This window comes from Theobroma cacao, chromosome 4, assembly GCF_000208745.1.
Source record: "Theobroma cacao cultivar B97-61/B2 chromosome 4, Criollo_cocoa_genome_V2, whole genome shotgun sequence".
Classification (NCBI taxonomy): domain Eukaryota; kingdom Viridiplantae; phylum Streptophyta; class Magnoliopsida; order Malvales; family Malvaceae; genus Theobroma; species Theobroma cacao.
In genome coordinates this window covers 211,165-223,235 of record NC_030853.1, presented here as the reverse complement: position 1 = coordinate 223,235, position 12,071 = coordinate 211,165, and the positions used below count along the sequence as shown (strand labels likewise).

At 29.7% G+C, this 12,071-nt stretch overlaps 2 protein-coding genes across 2 annotated transcripts; one reads left to right on the top strand and one right to left on the bottom strand.

Moving 5' to 3' along the window:
* LOC18600692 (protein CREG1) lies at positions 414 to 3,015 on the bottom strand. Its single transcript, XM_007031291.2, has 6 exons — positions 2,651 to 3,015; positions 2,209 to 2,244; positions 1,415 to 1,616; positions 1,026 to 1,104; positions 825 to 942; positions 414 to 638 (listed from the first exon to the last, which is right to left on the bottom strand). Exons 1-6 carry the CDS (start codon positions 2,818 to 2,820, stop codon positions 614 to 616), a joined length of 630 nt encoding a protein of 209 aa, XP_007031353.2. The 5' UTR covers positions 2,821 to 3,015; the 3' UTR covers positions 414 to 613.
* LOC18600688 lies at positions 10,203 to 11,695 on the top strand. Its single transcript, XM_007031290.2, has one exon. The coding sequence runs from the start codon at positions 10,355 to 10,357 to the stop codon at positions 11,354 to 11,356; it is 1,002 nt and encodes a 333-aa protein (XP_007031352.2). The 5' UTR covers positions 10,203 to 10,354; the 3' UTR covers positions 11,357 to 11,695.

The following is a 12,071-nucleotide window of genomic DNA, read 5'->3' as shown; positions in this document are numbered from 1 at the left end:
GATAAGAAGCACCTGCTGTTTCTTATAGTAGGATTAAAGAGAGTGGATTCCATTGCGCATGTTTAGATTTGAACTAGAAAGCTATGAACTTTCAAATTCACACAAAGCAGTTGCTAGAAGTACAAAGAACAAATCCGTGAAAATGCATCAGAGATTAACTAAAAAAATTAGTAGAATAATTATAAGCTGTCTGATGTGATCATGCGAAAGGAACTTGCGCTTTGGATAACTATTGTGTACTGATCTTTATGCTGCCTGCATATCAGGCATCACTAAAACTTACCATCCATCCCTAAAAGGTAAATTATCAACTGTTTCTGTGATAGCAATGATTTAAGGTAGTCACATAAATCAACTGCATGCTATTAATTCTAAAGAGCATACAGCTTCATGCATTTCAGATTATCATGAAATAGAAAGGAAGGCATTGAAAAAATTCTTATATTAACCATTTTATTGCTTCTGATTGTTTCAGAATGCAATAGTGTGAACCATAAACAATAAGCGCAACTGTGTTACGTTTATTTACAAGATATTTTTCATTATACAGGGTTTTACATTTACGTACAGATATAACTGGGTAAAGAATGGAGATTGGTTGGATTTTCACTTTTCACAGACTGACAGCAAATTTGTTCCTGTGGATGGCAAAAACCCATATGCACGGGAGGAAAAATTAATTAGCAGACAATAAATATGAAATTGCGTTGTAAAGTAAGACTTATTCATTATGACATATGGTTGACAGTACAAAGCTTATACTTGGGGGGCATTTGTAACATACAATTGCAAGAGCAAACATGGCATACTGCTTTGATACTCACATTTTGTAGTCAAGGTACTGCTCCACTGTAAGAGGTTTAGGGCCACCAAACCAGTTGATCATAAATATGTCCTTGATCTCCAATTTGAAGATCTGGAAGTTATGACTCTTAGGCCACCCTGTGCACCAATCATTGCAAACTCGGTCACTAGAACAAAAAAGGAAACCAAGTGAATGACAATTATTTGGGCTAACAAATTACCCTTCATCTCTGGATGCTTTGTGAACAGGGCAGTTTGAGCAAATTCCGCCTCCTTAGACTTTGCATCAAGCAGTCCCAACTAAAACACCACAAGGCACAATCCAATTAAGTTTAAAAATCATTAAAAAAGTTCTTTGCTTCTTCTTTTCCTTTCTCTTTTTCTTTCCAATGGTTACAGTGATTAAAAACAGCAAAACTTCATCATAAGTATCAGATTAACATATAGAACTTAATCTTTATAAATGACACAAGTAAGCCAAAACCAAATACTATAAGAACCAGAAGTTATTATTCACACTAAACACAATAATAATTTCCAAATGGTGACTACAGAATAATGAAAAAGCAATAAGCTCTATGGAGAAAAGTACTGCATTTAGCAAACGTACTGATCCTGTAAATGTGATTTTTGCACAAACAGGGCTCTCTGGGTCTGCTTTGCCACAAGTTCCAAGTGGATACTCACTGATTGTAAGTGAGGACCTCTGGTCTTTCAATGCATTTCTTGCTGTTGGATCAAGGGTTGTCAAATAGAAATATGGTATGCCAGTACCTTTGTCAGGTAGCCCATCACTAAATGAAACAACATTCCTGCAGCGCAAATTAACTTTCTGGTTGAGTGGGGAAAAATACAGGACATGAGAGAGTATCATGGCATTTTCAAACAACTAGATTTGAATACCGAAGGTTTTGGAAAGCCTGTTATATTGCGATAAGAAAATGTAAAAATAAATGCCATGCAAATTTTCAAATAAAGGTATATAACTATATATTAATGTAGAGAGTTTAAGCATCCTTATGCTTTCTGAATGATTGCATGTTGGTGAATTGTATATAAGCTCCTAAAACTCTGAAAGGAATAATCAGATCTCATCAAAATCTAATCCTTACCAATAAAACCAGAGATTCAAAACAAGAGTAAGATTAGATAAGATCCTTGTTCTCTCTGTAACTAGGTCTGCTAATCTTGTACAGAATCCAAAATAATTGACACCAAAAGATCCCGAATACCATTCACTCACAATTCTAGAAAACATCTAACTTTGGCTTATAAAGAAAGGTGAAATTACTCGTATAAGCCAAAGAAATGAGTATTACCAAAGAAAGGAACTAAATTTATTGAGCTTAACCGTGAGAAAGAACTTCATTTCATTAACTATATAAAGATGTGAGAAATCCTTACCCAAAGGGTGCTCCTTCCAACTCACTTGATAAAGTACTGCAAAATTAAAATGACAAATAAGCCAAACCTCCAACTCAAATGATTTATGAGCTTTACCAAGCAACAAATATGATCTACGCAACACACAACACAATAGAAATTATTAGAACAAGCTCCAATATTAAAAGATATATCAGCGATAAACTTTCTGTCTTTACTGCAAATATGGCATTTTTTCCCCTTCATTTCAACCATAATCAATCTTTTAGCGAAAAAACGTCGAAGCTTCATTTTTATGATAATCGCGAATCATAATTTAAGAATATCAATCAATCGGGTCATCTAATCAACAGCTAAAGTAGACACATGAACACAGAACCCGAATTACAATCCCAAACAAGAATCAGAACAACAGATTGTAATAATTGAAAAGTAGCAGAAGTAAGAGAGAAAATAGTATTACTTTAAAATCCCCCAAGTATTCTGGGACACCAACCAACGGGCATAGGCAGCAGCATCATCTCTGTCAGGTTTTGATGCTGCTAACAACCTTCCCTGAACACAATCTTGAAAACCCAGGAAAAACAAGACTAAAAGGAAAGTACGAAAACAGTAAAGGCCTTTGGTTTTCATGTTTTTTGGTTTCTCTGTGACTCTTTCCTGACAAAGACTATGTGTGAAGACGAAGATAAACTGGCCAGTATCTGTATTTATACACAAAGTTTTGGAGTTGGTAGGCAAGTGAATTGGCAATTGGGCAAAGGCAGCAAATTTATCGTTTTGGTTGTGTCAGCTCTCAAGTTTTCAACCAGAAGAAGATACGCCAGTGAACTGTTTAAAGATGGGTGTTTAATCCTGTGCCGTCAAGTACATGATAGGGGAAAAACTTATGCTTCTTTGGGTTGTACATAGAACTTATGTCACCAACTGTGACCAAGATTTGCAAACTTAAAAGATCAATGTCACTGGCGGTATCCTTATCCTTTTTTGGGCTAATCTGGAATACACTAGGAGTTGACAATTGAGAAATGAATGTATGCTCCAATTGCTTATGTATTTAATTATAATTAAATGACATTAAACATGTGTAAAGTAATCATAATTCCTCATTAATATATAGGAAAATAATGCTTATATATGCCGTTGTGGATGGTGTATTGGGTTGTAGCAGATTTGGCAGTTGAAACTATAAAGAATAACTTGAGCTGAAATCCAGGGTCTATGGGTTAACACTACAGCTCTCTTGTTATTGGCTTTTCGATCTTTATTGGCTCACGTGGATCATCCAGTTACCCAGCATCTTGCTTGTACGTTCTACATGTTTATCATATTTTCTGGTTACAATCATAGACAATACGCGAGAGGAAGGTTTAAAGATAGGCCTTCAAGAATGAATCATCATCATCACTCCCTAACTTGTAGATGGAGATCGCTTTTCTTTGTCCTATACACTTACTTCATCTCCTTTTAACAAGTTTGATACTCTTCTCTAAACTCGGTTTTTCTTCTTTCTTTTTCTTTTTTTTTTTTTTCATTTACAACATGTCTATTGTGTTGCCATTATCTTATGTATTAGTTTTAAACCTATGCGATGCAAGAAACAACATTTAACATTTGAGATTATATTTATTAAATTTCAAAACAATAATAAATCATTTATCAATGATGAATTGAATATATAATTTTAACATCCAAAGGAAAATGATTCCCTTAAAAGTAACAAGTGTGATTTTAAGCAAGATAAAGGTAATTAGAATTAAAAAGTAATTATGTGAAATCTAATCTAATATAAACTTATAGTCTTTAGTCTCTTTACTTTTTTGTTGTGTTAGTTATACTATATATTTGCTTTTATTATTATTTGCCTTAAAATCTTGACAATATGGTCAATCTCACGGATGCTGTAATTTATTCCATTAAGATAGCAAGGATCAAAATCAGAAGCAGCCATTACCTTTATGTTGCTTAAAATTACCTTTACCAATTACTGTAATTTAAGCAGGCTAAATCATGATGATAATTTCACTGAGTATCCTATATCCGTGATTTATACAATACATTTTTCTTTTATAAATTTACTAGGATGATGCCTGTAGCTACGCTACGAAAAAGATTATAGAAAATATTGATTATGTTAGAGTGGATTTTAATTTGGTACTTTTAAAAAGTTTGTAGAAAAAGTAATATTGTATTAGTCAACTGCATGAATGTTTGATTTTTACTAATAGAGGAAAAAATAAATTGCTATTAATTTAAAATAATTATTTGCTCTGGTTTCAATTATCGGAAACTTGCACCTATATATATGATTATAAAACAGTAAAATATTAAAAAATAAGAGAGTATATAACATGTACTATTGGTATATTAAGATAAACGGTTGTATAATATAAAGCAACCGTATAATCAGGGACGGAGCTAGCCAAATTTTATTGGGGGGGCCAAACACAATTAAATAAGAGTTAAAAATTTTTAAACCCTAATATGTTAAATTCAATCAACAATAAAAATATTAATAATAGAAATATGAAACTAAATATAAAACTATAATTTGTAAAATATAAATAGTTAAAAACGATATATAAGATTAATAATTTTTTCTTATATAATTAGAATTATTTAAATACTATATATTCAAGAGAATTTTATTTTAACTAAACATAAAATGTAAAGCATATAAAAAAATATACTTAAGTTGATTTTCTCTTACATAATCAGGATTAATAAAAAAATGATACGTTGATGAAATTTTAAGTAACAAGGTACTATTACAACTTATATTTGAGAACTATATAATAATTTATTAATTTTTAAACATTAAAATCATAGAAAATAAAATTTATGTAACATAAAAAAGAATAACATGACAAGTAGAAGGTAGATACCACATATTACATAACAAAAAGGAAAGAAAAAAAATATGGTTAATGATTTGTAGAAATTTGGGAAAGAATATTTATAAAAACTTATAACATATGAATAAATAAAATAAAAATAAACAAATAAAAAAATATAAATAAAAATAATAATATAAATTAAAAAAATTTAAAGTTGAGTAAGATAAGTGAAATCATTTTATTATTTTTTATTTATATTAATTATTAAATAAAACATTATTTCGAGGGAGCTAATAATAGAATATATAAAAAAATTTAAAATTTTTTATATGTTATGGAAAAAATTTTAAAAGTTTTAGGGGAGCCATGGGCCCCCATCACATAAGGAGGCTCCGCCCCTGCATATAATATAAAGATCATATCAATATAAAATAGTTATTAATTTCTAAAAATATATCTTTTACATATAAAATGAATGGCTAATTGCTGTCAAATTTAGTTGATTTGTTTGTTTGATGATGTTATGTGCTATGTATATTAAGAAATGAATAAACCTTCTTGACTTTTTTATTTTGTTCAATAAATTGGATGAATATTTATTGAAATTTAAACATTCATGTATAAAAGAGATGTCTAAAAACTATGGATTCGGATTCATACAGAATAAGAGGATATAAATAGAAAATAATATTAAATTGTAATTGATAAATATTAAATGAATCTATATTCTAAACATTAAAAATTAAAAATTATTGTTTTCAAGTATTATTTACTAAAATAAATAAAAATAAAAAACCTTTCAAATGTAATAAAACAACGCAGCTTTGACATAAGGTGTAAAAAAAAATTAATTCAATTGAGAATGACAATCAATTGACCCAATTAGTTATCTTATTTAAAGCAGAATTTATCCAAAAAAGACGATAATCCTATAAAAAATTATTAGATGTATAATAAACTATTAAGAAATAAGAAAGTATATAACCTATACTATTAACAGATTAAAATAAACAGTTATAAAATATAAGACAACAGTATAATCTAAAGATCCTATCAATATAAAATAGTCAATAATTTCTAGTATTATATGTTTTGAGTTCAGAACACCAGCAACATGCTCAACCCATTGTTGCTGGCCTTAAAATCTTAGGCTTAGTAATGCTTTGTCTCCTTGCAAGATGATAAAAAGTTCCTAATGTGATAATTAGATCTCTTTGCAGTTTATATATTTTTCCTTTGCAATTACCTATAATTGTTAGCTGAGTAAAGAGTTAATTGTTCTTTAATTATATACCCTCCCACCTTCACCTCTAAAAAGAGTTAATTGATTTATTTATTCAATGATGATTGTGTGTCATGTATATTGAGAAATGAGTAGACCTTTTTGACTTTTTTATTTTATTCAATATATTGGATAGATGTTTGTTAGAATTTAAAAATTCATGTACAAAAGAGATGTCTATATACTATAGATTCAGGTTGATGCAGAATAAGAGAATATAGATAAAAAATAATATTAAATTACAATTGATAAATATTAAATGAATCTATCTTATAAGTATTAAAAGTTAAAAATTATTGTTTTAAAATTTTTTTATTAAAATAAAAAAAACCCTTCAAATGTCAAAAACAACTTATTTTTGACATAAGGTGTAAAAAAAATTAATTCAATAGAAAATGAAAAGTCAAAAAAATAAAAGGGAGTTCTAATTGAATGACACTTGTCATTCAATTGAAGACTCAATTGAAACAAATTGAAAGAAATTGAAACATCTTACTTTTATATATACAAGGCATGTATTTGAGTTTAATTGACAAACTTAAATAAATAAGTACAACTCCCACCTCATAATTCTTTGCAATTGGTCCTACAAAATTATTGAATTGAATTTCGTAAATAGACTAACAAATAAAAATAGCTCAAAAATCAAAGAGATCTAATTATCACATTGCGAACTTTTTATCATCTTGCAATAAGCTCGTTTAAACCCACCCTTAGAACTAATGCTATTCTATACATGCTCAGCTTTATGTAAAACGTGATCCTATTTTGAAATTTGGGATTTTTTTTGTTTTATTATAATTATACAATGATAATCCTCAACTTTTATTTTAGTGATAACTTCCTAAAAAGTGTTATGGCTTGCTTGTACTACATTTATTACTTGCAACTAATAATGGGCAATCACATGCCTGACTTACATCAAATCGTTTGTGATTCAAGTCAACAGTTTTTAACTTAAAACTACATCTCTGGCCATCTTTAATTCTGGTATTAAAAATAACTTTGTTCTTTTTTTTCTATTTAGAAGTTATTTCCATTGCTTTATGCATAGAAGACCGAATTTCCCCATAACCATTTTAGATTTTTTTCTTGAATCCCCCATTTACAATTACTTTATGCTAAAAGTTGAAGCGATAAAGCTAATAACTTAAGCATCGTGTTATTCTAATTTTCCTACCTCTACATTCAGATGCAATCAGCTATAATAATGAATAAAAAATAATAATAATAATAATAAACAACTTTAGAGTTTTGAAGAGATCAAAGAAGATTGAACCAAGTTCATTATTCCACCACAACAATAAAACCAACTTAAATTATTGCCTTAATCCAACTTTAGTACCATATCATTATAGCGTCACCTCCATCTTCTAGGCTCTAAGGCCGAATAACACTATCAAATATAGTACATTACTACACTAATAAACTCAACCATTTAGTTTAGAACGATAAACTGCCGATTCACAAACATAATCATCTAGGATAAAACTGACGCATTATAGAATTGATTTACTACATGCAAATCTTTTTCTTTTTTCAAGAATTTTTGGAATGTGATTTACTGAAATAAGCTTAAACCAACAATAAACAACAAAATCAAATTTCAAATCAAATCCAATAATCAAAATTGAAAAAAAGAGAGATAGAAATTGAAGTATGTAAAAGAGAATAACAAATAAAATTTACCTGTAGTAGCAAAAGAGATGCCAGTGGATTGTAACTGATCAGCAGCTTTATTAGCTTCTTTAGCATCCGCTGCTGCACATAGAATTTTGAACAAAAAAATTAATATATAAAAACCAAAAGGATTGATTTTAACGGTGGTGATTAAAGGGCGTTTACCTTGAAGGAGATTCAGGTAAAGGTCGGGTGTGTTTTGGAACAACTAGGGTTTGCATTTATCGAATTCGGATCTGAATTCACAATACTCAACTGGCAATCCGCAAACTTGACAGTAAACCAAGGGTTTTCCCCTTCCAATCTTTTTTTAAGGGTAAGGGCGGAGCTCTGAAAAAGATCTTTGAAGGAAAAGCCTGCGAAAAAGAGAGAATTGGCTTGAGTGAATAAGCCAGACAATGGAAAAGAAAGAGAAAGGAGGTATTAGCGGAGGAAAAAGAGTTCGGCAAGACAAGGGAGGAAACAAAAGATGACCAGCTGGCAGAAGAGAGGCTAACGACAATTGGGAGGCTGATCATCGAAAGCAAATATAACAAAACAATAAAATGAGTAGGGATGTCAACGGGTACTCTACCCGGTTACACCGGGTTAAGGTACTCCATAAAAAGGTTCGGGTAGAGTTTGGGTAGTGATTTCACTACCCGAATCGGGTTCGGTTACTACCCCTTAGGTTTCCGTTACCCGAACCCGATTACTATTTATAAATATTTTATTATTATTTTAATAATTAAATTTAAAATATATAATTTTTACTAATTTTATAAGTAATTCTTTTTGTTAAAAACTAACAAATATATGAAAAGTATGGTTACTCTAATTATTAATATGATAACATTAATATATTTAAATTAAAAAATTATTAGATTGTTAATTATGTTTAAATAATTTGAATATTATATCATATTATAAAGGAATTAATTTTTTTATTTATTATATATATTTTTAATATACATATATTTACTTTCTATTTTGTGTTAACATTACAAAAATTATGACTTATAAAATTATTAATTATAATATATATACCATTAATTATATAATCTTATAATATATATACTTAAAGAAAGCTTTTGAGATTAGAATAGTTTTAAAATCTAAATGTTTTTTTTTAATTTCATGAAATTAAGAACAAATCCTTATAATTAATTAAATTCATTCATGAAATATTATTATTAATTAACTTGTAATGTTTTTAAATATATATATACATTATATATATTGAGTTCATTTATAAGAAATATAATCACTATTATATATATACTAANTTATGTATGCGTGTGTGCATATATATATATATGTACTTTTAAATATAAATATATTACTTTTTATTTTGTATTAACATTACAAAAATTATAACTAATAAAATTATTAATTACAGTATATATACCTTTATTTATATAAACTTATAACATATAAATTTAAAGAGAAGTTATGAGGTTAGAAAAGTTAATTGAGTAATTGGGTACCCATGAAAAAGATTTTAATAATTTTTTTATTTAATCGGGTATTTAAATTGGTGAGGGTAATTATAGGATAGTAGAAATGCATTAGAGTTAGGGTTAGAGTAGTAATTTTTAAATTATTCGGGTAGTTAATAGGGTTAGGATAATTAATTTTTAATAGGGTTAGGGTTTGGCTATCTCAAAATTATAAGGTAATCGACCCGTTGACATCCCTAAAAATGAGAAGCTCAACAATAACAGAGTAATCGATTGAAGGGTAAAAAAAAAATACCCTTAATAGACAATAAAAAATGTAAAAAGTCTAACATCAATACGACGTCATTTTGAAGAGCAAAAGTCAAAAAAAATATATTAGGAGGGGCTCTAATTGAATGACACTTGTCATTCAATTAGAGACTCAATTGAAAGAAATTGAATAGTAATCAAATCATCTTACTCTTATATATAGTATAAATTATAGATATTAGATTTAAAATTCACATAATTACTTTTAATTTCTAATTATTAATATCTTAATTAATTTCTATAATAGTAGCCCAAAAGAAAGCCGAAGGGCCCAACTAAAACACAACCAACTTAATCCAATAAGTTGGGCTTTGTTTAAGCATTAGAAATGGGTTCAGTTTCCCGGGTCAGACCAGATCCATAATATATAGGGAAGTTTCCAAGAGGTGACATTCTTGAATCAAAAACCAAACAGAAAAGTCAAAGTACAAGAAATCAGCCATTAAACAACCAACAACAAAGGACTGTTTGACTTCAACATTGTATTAGAATCTGATTTTCCCAGGAAAATAAAACCCCACATCAAACATCTTACAATTCTTGAAAGCAAAGCAAAATAGCAAAAAAGCTTTCACATATTCAAAGAAATAAACCCCCAGCTTTTTTTACAAGAAAAAAAAATGGGATTTTTCACCTACGCCATTACCGGCGTTGGTTTCATCCTGATTGGGTCCTGGGAATCCATAACCTCTTTAAACCTGACCCGAATCCCGAATTCAACTTCATCTTCTTCACTTTCGGCCCAGATCAAATCTACATCTATTTCAAAAACTAAAGAAAATCCATTTTCCTCTTCATCATCCTTCATCTTTGTATCAGTCTTTTCCCTATTGATCTTCTTTAATTCTCTGGTTTCAATCTTTGATGCTTTCAGTTCAAAGGACCGAGTGGGGTCGATGCTCCAATTACAAGTACTCCCAATTGCTCTGCTTTTCTTGTTTTACTCTGCTTTGGGTCTTTCAAATAATAAGCAAAGTTCATATTTATGGCCTGATTCTGTTCTTGATTTAGTTCTCCTTTTAGCTTTTGTTGAAGAATTTTTGTTGTATTACTTACAAAGAAAGGATACCAGTGGGATTGAGAACAGATATTTTGATCTTTTATGTGTTCCCATAGCAATTTGTGTGGTTTCTACAATGCGAGAGTTGAGGTCGAAAAGGTCGATTTACTCGAAACTGGGACGAGGCATTGGATTGATTTTACAAGGAACATGGTTTGTGCAAATGGGGTTTTCATTTTACACTAATTTGATCGTTCATGGATGTAGTTTACATGAAAAAAGTAGAGGGAATTATACTATTAAGTGCAAAGGTCACCCTGAGTATCATAGAGGGAGAGCTATTGCAACATTGCAATTTAATTGCCATCTTGCTATGGCTGTGGTTTTGGTTGTTGGGATGTTGTCAATTATGGGTAAAAGGAATGGTGTTGGTGTTTCAGAGAATGGTTTGCGGTATAGGCCATTAGGGGCCGAAATGCAGCAGATGGATAATAATGTGCAGAATTTCACTTTGGATTCTGATGATGATCTTGATGATGAGATTAAAGAAGAAGATGATTTGGGGAAAGAAAAGGCAGCTATTGTGGAATTGGGTGTCAATGGTCAAGGGTCACATGTGTGAGGTAAAACTTTTAGTGTTTTCTATTTAGTAGATGAATGAAAGCATTGTAATTCATTCTTTTGTGATGTTATTAGCGAGGAAGTGATGATTGAGTTTACATAAATGAATCGTGATCTGTTTGTGTTATTTTGTTCTATCCGAATCTTATCAGTTATTGCAGTTTTAGTTTTAAAATGGCATTGATGGCTGGCTGTATTGAAGTGTTTTGACACAATTGGAATTCCTTTTGCTTAACAATATGAGCAGGAGAGTTTAACATTTTTATTTTTGGATAAGGTAGTTGAACATTTGAAATATTGTGGCTTGAATAGTGGTAATGATCATATACAGATTCTATTATTCAATTTTGTCTGGCTTTGATCTGTAACCTTCATTGAAATTGGGAGTTGTCTTGTATCAAATTGTGAGGCTAATTACTGGAGAGTAAATACAAAATTAAGATGTGTGGCTAAGAATCAGTTTTGCTTTTCTGTTTTTTAGAATATTTTTAATGTCCAAAAGTGTGGTTAATATGTGAGAACAGATCTATCATAATAATCACATTTTATGCTTTTTGCAACTTCTGTCCACAAAATGATACGAATATTCACTGCTGCTCCACGATTTAGGTTACTCTTCTAAATTCTTTCTTTAATGGAACCCCTAGATGATATTGCATTTGTTTCAGGTTGTCTAATAAGATGAGAGGCCTGTTTAAGCAAGCAACAAGCCACAG

Excerpts from the sequence above, each read along its gene's own strand:
- LOC18600692 (XM_007031291.2), bottom strand. The coding sequence starts at position 2,820 with ATGAAAACCAAAGGCCTTTACTGTTTTCGTACTTTCCTTTTAGTCTTG. Across the intron at positions 1,617-2,208 it reads TTGGAAGGAGCACCCTTTGG|GAATGTTGTTTCATTTAGTG; the intron begins GTAAGGATTTCT and ends TTTGCGCTGCAG. Across the intron at positions 1,105-1,414 it reads AAATCACATTTACAGGATCA|TTGGGACTGCTTGATGCAAA; the intron begins GTACGTTTGCTA and ends GTGGTGTTTTAG.
- LOC18600688 (XM_007031290.2), top strand. The coding sequence starts at position 10,355 with ATGGGATTTTTCACCTACGCCATTACCGGCGTTGGTTTCATCCTGATT.